Source organism: Syngnathoides biaculeatus, chromosome 11, assembly GCF_019802595.1.
Source record: "Syngnathoides biaculeatus isolate LvHL_M chromosome 11, ASM1980259v1, whole genome shotgun sequence".
NCBI lineage: Eukaryota > Metazoa > Chordata > Actinopteri > Syngnathiformes > Syngnathidae > Syngnathoides > Syngnathoides biaculeatus.
The window spans coordinates 26,774,743-26,789,780 of record NC_084650.1 but is presented as its reverse complement, the minus strand read 5'-3'; the positions used below and the strand labels follow the sequence as shown (position 1 = coordinate 26,789,780).

General features: G+C 42.9%; 1 protein-coding gene across 1 annotated transcript; it reads right to left on the bottom strand.

Moving 5' to 3' along the window:
* Positions 1-8,439: 8,439 nt before the first annotated feature.
* Positions 8,440-11,927, bottom strand: adra2db (adrenergic, alpha-2D-, receptor b). Its single transcript, XM_061835404.1, has one exon. It carries the CDS (start codon positions 11,670-11,672, stop codon positions 10,437-10,439), a length of 1,236 nt encoding a protein of 411 aa, XP_061691388.1. The 5' UTR covers positions 11,673-11,927; the 3' UTR covers positions 8,440-10,436.
* Between the last annotated feature and the right edge of the window lie 3,111 nt (positions 11,928-15,038).

Sequence of the window (15,038 nt, the reverse complement as noted above, 5' to 3'; positions counted from 1 at the left end):
GCCAGAACGTTGATATGCTTCTTACGGAGACACTCCTTGGTTTTCCTGGCTGTGTGCTTCAGGTCATTGTCATGTTGAAAGACCCAGCCGTGACCCACCTTCAATGCTCTCACTGAGGGAAAGAAGTTGTTCCCCAAAATCTCACAATACATGGCCACGATCATCCTCTCGTTAATACAGTGCAGTCGTCCCATGACTCCTCTGTATCATCCAAATGGTTATTGGCAGACTTAAGACGGGCCTTGACATGTGCTGGTTTAAGCAGGGGAACCTTCCGTGCCATGCATGTGTGATGTATTACCAACAGTCACCTTGGAAACGGTGGTCCCAACTCTTTTCAAGTCATTGACCAAGTCCTGTCGTGTAGTCCAGGGATGATTCCTCACCTTTCTAAGGATCATTGAGCCCCCACTATGTGATATCTTGCATGGGGCTCCACTCCGATTGAGATTGACCGTCATGTTTAGCTTCTTCCATTTTCAAATGATTGCTCCAACAGTGGACCCTTTTTCTCCGGAGCCCTTTCCAGCCATGTGGAGTTGTACAATTTTGTCTCTGGTGTCTTTGGACAGCTCTTTGGTCTTGGCCATGTTACAAGTTAGAGTCTTACTGATTGTATGGGGTGGACAGTTGTCTTTATCTAGCTAACGACCTCACACAGGCGCATCTGATTCAGGATAATACATGGAGTGGAGGTGGATTTTTAAAGGCGGACTAATAGGGTCTTTGAGGGTCAGAATTCTAACTGATAGACAGGTGTTCAAATACTTATTTGCAGTTCTATCACACAGATAAATCATTAAAAAAATCATACGTTGTGATTTCTGGATTTTTCTTTTTAGATTATCTCTATCTTATCACAGTGGACATGCACCTACGATGAAATTTCAGACCCCTGCATGATTTCTAAGTGGGAGAACTTGCAATATAGCAGGGTGTTCAAATACTTATTTTCTTCACTGTATATACAGTCTGTCTGGACCTTTTTGACTCTTCCAGAGAGGAGAAAAAAAGATAATTCAAGCACAGAGCTAATCACCCATCAGTGGTTTTGCTTTTTAGTTACGCTAACAGAAAAGAAACCGTTCATTAAAGAGTGTCTAACAAGCAATAAAATAATCATGCTAATTTCAAACCCTTATATGAGCTTGGTGTGTTTTCATCCAGCCATTTTCTGACCGGTTTATTCTCATTATGGTCACTGTTGAGCTGGAGCCTTTTAAATAGTTTAACGTATCTTTTTAATGTACGTAATGTTTAACTATTCTGGTTATTTTCTTGTTACTCAAGAACTAAAAGTCAGAGAGGGTGGATTTTTTTCTCGTTTCTATTTCCAGATGTGATGACAATTTCTTTACTACAGATCACATTTCCCATGGCTCCGAATGCTATGGGAACTATTTAGAATGCCACTGAAAAGAATGGAATAAGGAAAATGTATTGCAGAATAGCATACCAACCCCCAGAGACCATGCAAATACAGTTGATGTAAAGAGTCTACATGCAAATGCAGGATTTCTGTGGTCTAAAAAATGAGACACAGATATAGGATTTCACATCTTTTCTTACCAGTAATGTGAAGTAAAACCTGTAGAACTCGATTTAACAAATATTTTAGATCATGCAAAGTAACATTCTAGAACACATACATAGAATTTTTAAAAATCCCATTCCAACTCGTGTTTAATGCGAGTCAGCACACACTTGCCCCCATTTAAAGTGCCTCTGATCTTCTCAGGGGGGTGTCGTTTTTCAAAGGTATCTGTCAGGAAAAGTGTACAAAAGAATCGGAGAATGGATAAAATATACCAAGGAACACAATAAAGAAAGTCATCATCAAGGGGAAAAAATATTGCAAAACTGTGGCATTACCAAGAAGAGGAGTAGAATTAATGAAAAGATGAAAAGAAAACTGGTCAGGGAGGCTCCCAGGAGGTTGACAGCAACACGCAAGGAGTTGCAAGAATTTCTGGCAACTACTGGCTGCTTAGTAGAGTAAGTGACAGCAAGCTCCTGACTGATGGAAGAAAACCCACACTAGAAATTTCCCAAAAGCATGTGGGAAAATGTGTTTTCATCCGCTGGGGGGAAAGGGTTTGACCTTTTCAGCACTTGTTCAAGTCTGCAGCGATAAAAGACACAGACAGAGGCCCGAAAATGTGTCCCTTTTTGGCGGCTGCTGCCGTCTCTGGATTTCCTGTGACAGCTTAAACTGGTGCGGAGGTTGTTTGTGCTCGGCAGGGCTTGTTTGTGCTTAGTGTGGGCTCATTTAGACTAATGACACGACTCTTCTCCTCCCAAAACGCAGCTTCCTGGAATTGACGTATGTGTGTGTGTGTGTGGCTTTACCGCTTGTTGCTGTTCGAGACAATTAAAAAACAATCACCTGCAGATGCCCAAGTCACATGTACTGTATGTGTGTTAAAGCAGTGATCCTCAACCCGTGAGGCGGCACCAAAAAGTGGGGAGCAGACGTGTGTTTTTGAGTGGGTCATGGGCGGCTAGGAAAATAATTAAGAGGCTCCTCCGTTTACGACAGTTCCACACGGCACACAATGAACTATTTAGCGCAGTGGCATACGAATAGTGTTTTCACACACCGCAAGAAGGAAAACTCACCTACTCACTTACTGTTTTGAATTTGATTCATTTATATGTGCATGTGGATAATTCTGTGTATGTGTGTGCATGCGTGCGTGTCTCTATGTATACACACATATATACAGTGTGTATACTGCATATGTAAATACTGTATATTGATAGCTATGAATGAGTCTGTTGAGTCGAGTCAACATTCATTCATTCCTTTTCCAAGCTGCTTATCCTCACCAGGATTGCGGGAGTGCTGGAGCCTATCCCAGCTAACTTCGGGCGAAAGCCGGATGCTGTTAAAAGAAAAAAAAAAAGTTAATTTTTGTCATTGAATCCCAATGAATGAAAGCACATAGTACCAACTTGATTCTGACATGAACTGCAACTCCTGCCACATCACATTTACTGCAAAAAGCAAAAAAAAAAAAAAAAAAACACTCCACAGTTGTTTACCTCTGTGTTTATGGGCACGACATGCTTCTACCCCAAAGCAAATGTTGTTGGCTTTTTTTGGGGGGGCGGGGGGTTAACCACACCTAACCCTAACCACATATGGAATCTCTTTTCATGTCTTTTGATTTGGTCAGTGTACTGTTAGCTACATATTAGGTTGTGTGTTTTATTTTTGTTCCGTGTGAAATTAAAAGCAAACGCACAGACTTTGGATTCATCTATTAAAGGATTCATGTTGTCATCTTGCTGTGAGAAAATGAAGTACACACATGTTGTTATCCAGTAGATCATTTTTATTTTTCTCTCAGGATACAAGACTTGGTTTTGCATTAATATATGGACCTGAAACGGAATATAAATAAAGTTTATAACTACTTTTTAAATAAGCATGTTGGATTTTTCATTTGACTATGACATTACAGAATCTCAATTTTTATTTTAATAGAAGAAGGAGCCACAATTTGAGTATTATTCTTTATTGAAGTGGTTCCCACACTTTTTTTGCAGCACCCCCCCTCCTTTTTGGAGATGAAATTATTTTCACATGAACATCACTACAGCATTAAATAAAACTAAGTCAGCCCGGTGTTACATAGGGGATATTTTTTTAAATCAAAAGATTTTCTTTATTGTTAACATCAATAAAAGTGGGCTACGACTTTGCAACAATTGAGAAATTTGGTTCACATTGTGACAACAATTAAAACAACCCCTGCAAGCGCAGATCAGAATCTAGATGCATTAAATACAAGACTCTCCTTTCACTTCTGTTTGTGTTGGTTTCATCTTGAACCCATTTTGACAATAATTGCCCTCTCCCTGATTGTCTTTGGCCACACTCTTGAACTCATACAGCCCCTGTGTTTACCTTTGACCTCTAGCGGTCTTGTTTGGCAAGATCCAAATAAAGATTTCCTCTCAGCATCCCGCACCAGGAAGTGTTTTGGCTCTGTTGACACGGTCTGCAGCACTCATTAAACTTGGGAAGATTCCAAAAGGTGAAAGTTCACCCCATCTGTTTCTTCATCTTCATATTTTGTTTTTGGAATACAGTAATAAATACAAGACAAGACCTTTTAAGAGACAGGATTGTTTGTCACTTAGCTGAACACACTACAGTGAAGGAGTGACTAAAATAGTACTGAGACATACATACAGTAGTACTGTTTATCCTGTTCTGGGAGTCATGAGGGCCTGGAGCGAAAGGCACCACTACGCCCTAGACTGATCATCACAACAATCATAGCGCACATATAAGGACTTACTGTATAAAGAGTCAGATAAAAACAATGTGGTAATATGCAATGATACAAAGGTGTGTTCAGGCCACATTGAAAGAACAGAAGATTACCCTACAATATTGAAGAGGGAGTTTGCAATTTAAAAACTGATAGCATTATTTGAATGTAGCCTCCCTTCACTAATCCCTCGCCCCTTTCTGAATCTGCCACAGCCCTCACTGACGTGATTCTTACGTGGTTGTGATAGTCGCGGAGAACGCAAAGACAAATAGCAATTTGGTCAACTTTCCAGTTTTTAATAAATGATTGATAGGTATTTTTCTCCATAGGGGGATACTCCAAAATAATTCCAGCATAGCTCCTGAAGACCAACAACAATGAGATGAAATTAAAAGATTGAGACCTCGTCAGGCACACATTCTGTCTCTTCCTTGGGCACACTGCTTTAACACAAAAAAAAAAAAACAAAAAAAACATCAAACTTCCCTTTTAAGTCAGCCACCCATGGAGGGACCAGGCCCATGACCTCTGCAACTGATTCCATGATAGAAATTGACCCTGCAGGAATGTGCATATTCTAAATGTGGTGAACTACTTGGCGAGCACAGCCAGTCCCTGCAAATGATGACCACAGCCACAACACAGGTGGAGTGTTTTTTGTTTTCAAATTGCATGAATGGCCGACTTGAACACTACCAGCAGCGCTCATCCAACAGCCGCCACCCAACTCTGCTCTGGCAGCCACCGCACCGCCCTCATGCCTTGCCCCTGCATTTCCGATGGGTCTGGCATCATGGTCAACCTAAGAGCTTCTTGTCTGCCCTTGATGTGTGCTTTTGTTTGTTCTTGCCTTGGAGCACATTTTTTGATTTTGGTCTTTTCCTAACTGTTTGCTAACCTCTTCTCTTCCCCAGTTATCTTAGCGTAGTGTTCCACAAACATTTTGAAGTGCAGGTGCATTATTTTATTTGACCCACATTGTGAAGGGAAATGTCATTTGCCTTGGCCACTGTAGCAAGATTACTCCATTGGTAAAGAATACAGAGGGAGGAAAAGATTGTGGATGTCCCATGAACATTTTCATGACCATAAAGAGGCATTTTCAATAATGCTGCTTTTTCTTTTCCACGTTGGCCCTGTTACGCCTCTGTACATTGCAGATAACATTTAAAAAGTGAGTACAATATAGTACATGACTATACCAAATTGAACGGGAGAAAAACAAACCCACTAAAACGATAAACACCGTGCACCATCGTTGTTGCTTCATTACAGAACGACATGTTGATTGGAAAGATAATTGAAACGGTAAGCAAGATCCATCGAGGGACTTACATGTCTCTCTATTCATTAGAATTAAAATTAGGTTTCGGGATTTGTGTAAATATTTTCACTTGGAATGAAGTAGCTTCCATTTTAAGGGGATGACCTTACACTCCAGAGAAATTAAATCTTTGGTAAATGTGCACAGTTGAATTGATTTGTCAACCCTCCCCAGCAGCTATTTGCAAAATAAAATGTAACATTTTGTTTCACTTGCAGAGTAATCTGAATACCAAGTTTGAAACCCCCTTGTCTTGCCTTTTTACAAACAACTAGTGTCGAGTGGAACTCATGATATCAATGCTTTCTCTTTCTGTTCTGAAAATTGTTTAAGAATAACTTGGCTGTTCAGATCTCGAGACAATGCACAACACGTTCGCCCCCACTCGGCTTCACAACGCCCACACGAGCATCGACTTACTTGACTGAAGATTTTTTAAAAAAACAACAATAATTTAAAAGACTGCTTGACGTGACTCCCCTCAAAAGCAGCGATTGGCTTTGGTGCAGCCCCAGTAGCAGTACAAGATATTCTTAATAGGATATACTGTACATAGTAGTATGTGTAGGCACACAGGCACACATACAACTTCATCACTCGCTGCACATCATTTGCTCTCCACACTTTTGCCAGGCAACAATTCTTCCCCCTCTTAAAGATGTAACTTTCCCGTATGAAAAGTGTAATAAACTTATCCATGTGTTTTCCTTTCTAGGTTAAGATCTCTTGGAGATAAAACACTATCTCATGTGTTGTTTATTCACTCATGATTCAGATGACTGAGCCACGATAACACGAATGAGCCATTGCTTGACTCAGTAGTCGATATTTCTTAGTGGATTATACTCGTTTGCAACAAGATGGAAAGCCAGCTCAAGCAGCGAGGATTGTTTATGTTTTGTTTTTTTGTACTTTTTGTACTGCTAATGCTGTTTATCACTGTTGTTAGGGCTGTACGATATTGGGGTAAAAATGCTACTATTATTATATATATAATTATTCAATCATAACAGGTTGCAATGTGAAATAACACAGTATGTGACCTGTGAAAACCAATGCCCAACAATGTTGTTTGACATAATACACAACCAATGATTTGGCCCTAAAATGGCAAAATGAAAAGTCTAGCATATGTGATTTTTTTTTTTTTTTTTGGGGGGGGGGGGTCTTCCGTATAGTGTGACATCAACAACAACCCTTTTGACATAATACCTGATTTTGATCACTAGGTGTGTTTTGCAACAGCGCAATTGCTCCCTTTTTCACCTTTTATACGCAAGCACAAACCTATGAGTCAACTGGGTAACGTACCTGCGCCCCAGCAGGGATGTTGCGCCACTCAAACAATCAAAGAGGTTTAAAACAAATGCACTCGTCATTACATAGTAGTGTATGCTATTTATCTTGCTGGTCTCAAAAGAGATATACAAGCATATATTCTGAAATATTTTTAGTTTTTCTTTTCCTCAGTGGAAGTAATACAGTGATGTTCACCCAAGAAAAAGCTCTTTATTGACCGCTCACCACTGGCCGCACTACTTCTAACAGTCAAGTCAAGTTTCTTTGTTTTCCTTAATCACAAAAGTCTCAAAGGGCTGCACAAGCCCACATTTAGCAGAGATTGACGACATCCCTGAATCCAAACCTCACAATTTACAGTAATCTATGCAGATGTTAGATTTTATTTTGTTTAAAACAGATTTCAGTCTCCTAGCGCCCTGCAATCGGCACGACAATAAGCGGCATTGAAATTGGATGGATGGATTTCAGCCTCAGTGTTGCCATGTTAATCTAATGTGACCAGAGCCTTCAGAATCAGTGGTGCGGGCCGATGTAACTCAAATTATATTTGCAAAAAGATGAGCAACGTTACTTTAACCAATAAGACTTTAATGTTATCCTCCAAAAGCCAGCAAACTGGGCCTCAGTGACATGAATATTTTTCGTCCATCTAGAACACTCTACGCAATCACAATAATACAGTTGGTAAACTTCATCTCTAGTTAGCCTAATGCTTTTTTGGTTTTTGTTTTATTTGTCATGTGATGATTCTGAACTACTCCCTGTGATGTATGTGGCATGCTGTCATATTACATTTTTGATGATTTCTACACAGTAATTTCAACGTGAGGTGGATTTAATCTTGTACATTCCCACGGAAGGCCCAGGTACCAAATACAGGACCAGCCACTAGTTTCAAATAGTTTTTCTGTAATTAATTATGGATAGTATGACATTGTGCAGTTCTACATCAATGAAAACTTCAGCCACAATTAAAACAAAAAAATCACTTAAAATTAGTTTTTGTAAATATCCATCCATTATCCAAACCACCCATCCAGGGTCGTGAGAGAATTTGAATCCATCCCAGATGAGTACACCCTGAGGTGGTTTGCCAGCCAATTGCAGGGCACATGCTGTATAAACAACCTACTGTTTTCACTCACATTCACACCTACGGGCAATTTATAGTTTTCTATTAACCCTGCATGCATGATTTTGAGACGTGTGAGCAAACCGGTATACTCGTCGAAAACCCACGCAGGTTTCACATGGAAAAACATGCAAACATAATCCTCAGAACTGTGAGGCAGAAACAGCTCTTGTATTGGATGTGATTACAAAGTGTGGGTTTTCCCAATATTAGGGCCAGTATTTTATTAGTGTTGTTAAGTGCCTAGTGGGTCGTCTTCAGCTCTTTAGGTGAAACCTTGAGTTTGACGAACATCCTTCATCCATCATTATGGTTTACCGCTTGTCCTGTGTAATATTTCACAGAGCTGGAGTCTGTTTAGGCTGACATTGGCCTGACCGACGGGATGTCATTCCTTCTCCCATTGGTGGGTAAGTGTTTATTATGTGTCCTCTAACCCGCAACTTTTTTTCACGGTCAGTGTCCCTATTATTTGAACTGATGTACGACCTGGATAGCGCTGTGGTGCAGTGGGTAGTCTCTACCTCAGAGTCACAATGTCTCGGTTTGAATGTTTGACCGTTCTCTCTGGCTTCCTCCTACATTGTAAAAGGGGGGTTGGGCGGTTCTTGGTATGAATCTATCTGATATTTTGAGGTTACAAATGGAGTGCAGGGTCATGCACCAAAAGACAGTACACACAGTTACTGCCTGTGTTACTAGTTTTTATTTTGTGTTATATTGATTACAAGTGTTTTTTTATGCAAATATTTACTGATGAACAGCCTTTTTAGAATAATGCAGTCATGTAGGAATACTTTGTCATGCGGCACAAAAGGGGACACTCAATTCCCGCCTTGCTGACTCTTTATTTTATTGTTTTATATTGATTACATGTGTTTTTATGCAAATATTTACTATAATTGTGACATTTTCTGGTTAAGAACAGCCTTTTAGAATAGTGCAGTATTGTAGGAATACTTTGTCACGCGGCACAAAAGGGGACACTCAATTCCCGCCTTGCTGACTCTTCTTCATTTTATTGTTTTATATTGCTGGACTTGAAGTGTTTTTAATACAAATATTTACTGTAATTATGACATTTCGTGGCTGGGAACAGCATGCAGTGATAGACGCATTCCAACTTACAAACAGAGTTTGGATTCTTTCTCTGCCATATGAACGAAAAACCATCATAAACCGAGGACCCCCAGTTTCAAAATATGCCCATAGATATGAATGTGAATGCATGTGGTTGTTTGTAAATAGCGATAGGAAGGTGACCAGTGCAGGGCGTAACAAGTTTCTCACCCAAAACCAAATGGGATTGGCTTCACATCACCTCTGACCCTAAAGAGGACAGGCAATAAAATAAATTAATAATCGATAGATACAGTACTTCTACAGTGCTGGTGTGGAATCCACAAATAACTTTTTGGGGAGAGCACGATGAACGCAACATTCGCTAGACAGCATAACCCAGATTTGAGTTTACATAAGCCTGTTAGTGTTTGAGAAAAAGCAGGATGCCAGTCACGTGGTTTGAATGTTTCCACGCATAATATGGACGTATTTACTTGATGTTCAGACTTATTCGGAAGTGTTTGCACAGACATGCCTCAACGCTGCCGTTTTACGGAAATGAAGTGGTGCGACTAAATCTCAGAGACCAGCAGATTTTGTCAGATACAGCCAAAGGCCACTACATTAGGCACACGTGCACAAAAAGAGATCAATTCAAAATGAGACCTTTTACCACTCTCGCATATATAATTAGCTGTACAACACTACGAACAACAACAAACATTTAAGTCAGAATTGTTATATTTTCAAGACAACAAGACTTGATATAGCGTTACGAGTGTGCAATTTTACCTAACGTTGGCCCAGTGAATGTTTATTTGGATTTGGTGCCCTGCATTTCATGTTCAAATTCAGTTAGTTATGATATTGAATTCAGTAGAATATAATTGTAATCATCATCTTGTATCATATTTGAAGGGCCACAAAGGTGCCGACCCTTATCTACATTAAATGTGCATGTCTCCCTTTTCGAGCATCCACTCGGTGCACTTTAACCCTCCTGCTCCGGTTTTGTTGCTGCTATCAAAATGTCAGTCTGATGATTGTGTTAAATGCAGAAATTAACACGTAATCACCAACAGCAGCATCTCTGAGGTACACGTTTAATACTGACAATGCACATTCCAAACGGTTATTCATATTTTCTCAATGTTTGACAAGATTGTGATCTGTACACAACACCCATTGTTCCAGAAGTCACTTGAGAATTGTGCAAAGGGGAAATAATCAGCTCCAGGCTGAGTTCTGTTAATCTGCCTCAATTCCTTCCTCGCTCTTTGCAAAAGAAAGCTGGGAAAGCGGCTTTGGCACCCAGAAAGCCTTCCCGTGTTTATGTGCGCTTAGGGGTCGGCCAAATGATTTTTTTGAAGGCTTTCCTGAAATCCCTGTTGAAAATTGTGTAAATGATGGGATTGACGGAGCTGTTGCAGTAGCCAATCCAGAAGAAAAGGTTGAAAAGTGTGCCAGGGATATAGCAGCTGTCCCTGCAGATAGCGTGGAGGCTGTATGTGAAAAAGAAGGGGAACCAGCAGAGCACAAACACCCCCATCACCACGGCCAGGACGAAAGTGAAGCGCTTCTCCCGCATCTGGGCCACTTTGGTCTTGTTTACAGCGGCGGCGTGTTGGCGCCCGGCCGGGTGTTTGTGCTCCGGCTCCAGATGCGACGTGCGCGACGAAGCCCAGGAGACGCGACAGTTCTGTGGCGGGTTACTGCTCCGCGCTTTGCCATCCGGCGGGCAGCAACTCTCCTCCAAGTCGATGTCGTCAAGCTCGCCCTGTCTCTGCGGGGGGCTGCCCGAACTCTGGCTGCTGGGGCTCTCCGTTTCGAAACGGTCCTTCCCGACGAAGCAGGTCTCCGACTGAGAGGGCTGCCTTTCCAGGCCGTTTTTGGCCACGAACACGGTGGACGAGCGCTGCTTGGCCACTTTGTAGATCTTGCAGTAGACCAGGATCATGATGAGACCCGGCGCAAAGAAGGACACGACACACGAGGAGAGGATGTACCACGTCTCGTCGTTGATCAGACATTCCCGCTCGTCGTCGTGCTTGGTCATGAGGAGAGGAGGGAAGGAGATGACCGCCGAAATCAGCCACACCATCGCGATCATGGACTTGATGCGCTTCGGCGTCCTCTTCAGGTTGTAGCTCACAGCTTTGGTGACGGACCAGTAGCGGTCCAGACTGATGGCGCAGAGGTGCACGATTGAGGAGGTGCACAGCAACACGTCCAGCGCCAGGTAAAAGGCGCACCAAGTGCTTCCAAAGTACCAGTAGCCCATCACCTCGTTAACCAGCGAGAAGGGGATGACCAACGTGGCTACCAGAATGTCCGCTGAGGCCAAAGAAACCAGGAAGAGGTTTTGAGGTGCACGGAGAGCCCGGCTCGTCAGGACCGCCACTATGACCAAAACGTTCCCCACGATCGTCACAGAGACGATCACGATGACCACCGAGACGATGACAGCGGCTGCCGGCGCCGTGTGGGGCCACTCGAGAGGCGCCCCCGTGCCGTTGACATCCTCGGAAACATTTTCGAGCGACACGTTCGCCTCGCTTGGATCCATTCTACTTCAAATCTGCATGGATGCCTCATGTTTGTGCGCGCGCGGTCCGCTTGGTGCGCAATCGAAGTGCGCGCAATGCTCTCTTAACCCGGAGCAAACTACGAAATCGTCACGACCACCGGAGCGCAACTCAAAGGCCCCACTACAAGCCCCCCCAAAAGTCCCCACGTGACGGTGTTGTCCCGAATGCATCGCAAATGCGAGAAGAGGCATGTCACCGTGAAGGATCCGTGCGTAATGCTTCCTTCGTGTCGAGCGTCTCTATGGGGATGCGCGCTGCCTGCGCTTGAATGCCCATACAGGGGGGAGGTGACATCACTCCGAGGACCGGCCCGTTTCTCTAAACTTAAAAAAGAAAGAGGAGAGAGAGAGAAAGAGGCAGAAAGCAATTTGGGGGCGAGGAGGGTGGCGATGAGTAGGGGGGGGGGGGGGGGGTGGTACAGAGTGTGTTTTCACAGCTGCTTTAGCGATTTCTTTTAAACAGGAAGCTTTTTCACTTCAAGGATGCCCTCCGTCTTGTTGTGTTTGGTTTCATATACATTCGTTTGTTTGCTTGTTTGTTTCACAGCCTTGGACAAAATGAGGACTATATACTCCAGAACATGTTATGAAATCATATCTATTTCCATTCATTCATCCGTTTTCTGAGCCGCCTATCCTCACGAGGGTCGCGGGAGTGCTGGAGCATATCCCAACTGTCATCGGGCAAGAGGTGTGGTACACCCTGAAGTGGTTGCCGGCCAATCACAGAGCACATGGAGACAGACAATTGTCCCACTCCCAATCACACCTATCTGGGGCCATTTAGAGTTTCCATTTAATCCATGTTTTTGGGATATGGGAAGAAAACGGAAAAAAAGCCACGCAGGCACGGAGAGAACATGCAAACAAAGCACACGTGGAGCCGGGATTTGAACGCTGGTCCTCAGAACTGTGAGGTCAACACTCTAACGCTTTTCTGCCATGCCGCACTCATCTCTATTTTTTTTTCAAATGCAGTTGTTTCTAAAAGGCAGGTGAAATTTTCTTTTTTAGACAAACAGGCTTCTGTGAGCCTAATTAACCTACCAATTACACGTAAAATCAATATACATCCACGAAACCAGCACTCCCCATCACGGTCGTACCTTGAGGGACACAACTGCCCCCCCCCCACCCTCCCTCCCCCCACTGGACCACTACAACACTACCTGTTAGCTGAGGGAGCATTGGTTATGTAACACGCATGCTGCAGTGTAAGGCTCACGTATGTCCGGGGGATATTTAGTGAGCAGCAGTGATTCAAAAAGATACACATCCGCCTCCAAAGATGTACAACACCCTACAATTGCAAACATCACTGACAATCAACGCCCTCCAATTATGGATTTCTTAAAACAAATTAATATGAAATTTGTAGAAGTGGTGTAAAAGTGTTTACTGGAAGCTAGTGAGATGCTGGATATGCTGGATGTGCTTCACATTTTGTTTTTATTGGAGCATTTTGTTCACGATTCAAAAGACTTAGAAACGGAAAGACCTGAGACAAGATTAGGGGACACCAAGCGACAATTCTTCTCTGTCTTTCATATGCTCAGCTCTGGATGAACTTCAGAGAGCAGTGATCATCTTCAGGGTGACTGTCACCATGGATCAGGGCTGTGAAGGCATCTGCTGGAGGACATACCTGCTGCATGGGAACACGGCGACCTCAGCAAACTCCCAACACGCACGCTGTGCACATTGCATGAGTCGACAAGCCACAGGGTGTCTGGTAAATGAGATGCAATTGTAATTATTACAAATGAGCAACCCTTGTTATGCAACCCATGATGGATGAAGTAATTATGCATGCCCTCTCTTTTACTGCTTTTCCTCTTGAACATCATCTAAACATTAAAGGGGTATTAAACACATTTATGGATTTGTTCCAAGGCACAGAACAGATGGGGCAACAATTTTGTCCAAAGTTTAATGAAATAAATATGACGTCGATATATAACCCTCTGCATTTGAACCAGAATGCGCTTTTTTCTCGGTCTCGCCACACTCCATTATTTCAGATTGTTGCTTGCAGGCAGTGCGTGAATGAACAAACAAAAGGATAATCATGTGCAAAGGATTTTTTCCCCTCATAGAACAAAGTCCAAAATGGTTTAAAAGAGCGATGAAGTTTAGAAAACAAACTTTAATTCAAAAATTTGTCAGTCCAGTGTGCATGATTACATATTCATTCATTCATTTTCCATACTGCTGATCCTCACTCGGGTCGTGGGTGTGCAGGGGTCTATCCCAGCTTTCTTTGGACGAGAGGCGGAGCACACCCTGAACTGGTCGTAAGCCAATCACAGGGCACATAGATTCGCAACGATTCCAGCTAACATTCACATCCATGGCCGATGTTGAGTCTTTAATTCACACATCTTGCGTGGATTGGGAGAGGAAACCAGAGAACCAGGAGAAAACCCACACAGGCACAAGGAAAACATGCAAATCCCACATAGGCGAGGCTGGATTTGAACCTAGGTGCCCAGAACTGTGAGGCAAGAGTGCTAATCAGTCATCAAATATGCCGCTCATGGATAACATCAATCCATTAATTTTAATAATAGTATCAATAATACATTTTATTTACAGGCACCTTTCTGAGCACCCAAGGTCACCCTACAAAGCAAATTAAAAAAACGGAAGCAACAACATTGTCATGATCCTGCAGCTCCAGCACGAGCTGTGCGCGTGTCCGCGCAGGTGCGCTGATTGGAAGGTGCACACCTGCGCCTCATGGAGTCTGATTATGCTGTGGATTTATATGACCGCGATGACAACTGGCCGGCGCCAGTCCGTATGATCTTCATGTCCCATTCGTGTGCTCCGGTATCCCTGATTGAACCTGTGTGTACCGACCTTCGTCCGTTCTCCGACCAACCTTGTAAGCCTGACTCCTTCGTTACTTCTGCCTGCGTTGATTGTTCCCCTGTGGACCGACTCCTGCCTGTCCGCTCATCTGCTCTCTTCGCCCGACGTCCCAACTACCGCTGCTGCACCGGACTGCCTGCTCGATCCCCGACCTCTGCATATAATAAACGTGTCTCTTCTTGAACTACCTTGCGTCTTCCGAGTTCCTGCATTTGGCTCCTACTCTCGTTTCCGATGGGACGTGACAAACATAACAAATGCAGAAAATAAATACATTACATACACAAAAATTACTAAAAAGGTAGGACATATAAAAATAGGCAGGAGATTAAATCACATGACTCAGTTTAAACAGGTAAGTCTTTAGGTGAAAGTTGAAGGTTGGGAGAGTTCATATTGTCATATATTCCAGACGGAAGGGCAATGGGGGGGGGGGGGTGCTAAATGCTCACTTTATATTTAATTTTTTTC

What these genes read in the sequence shown, in the direction of transcription:
- adra2db (XM_061835404.1), bottom strand. Translation starts at nt 11,672, where the DNA reads ATGGATCCAAGCGAGGCGAACGTGTCGCTCGAAAATGTTTCCGAGGAT.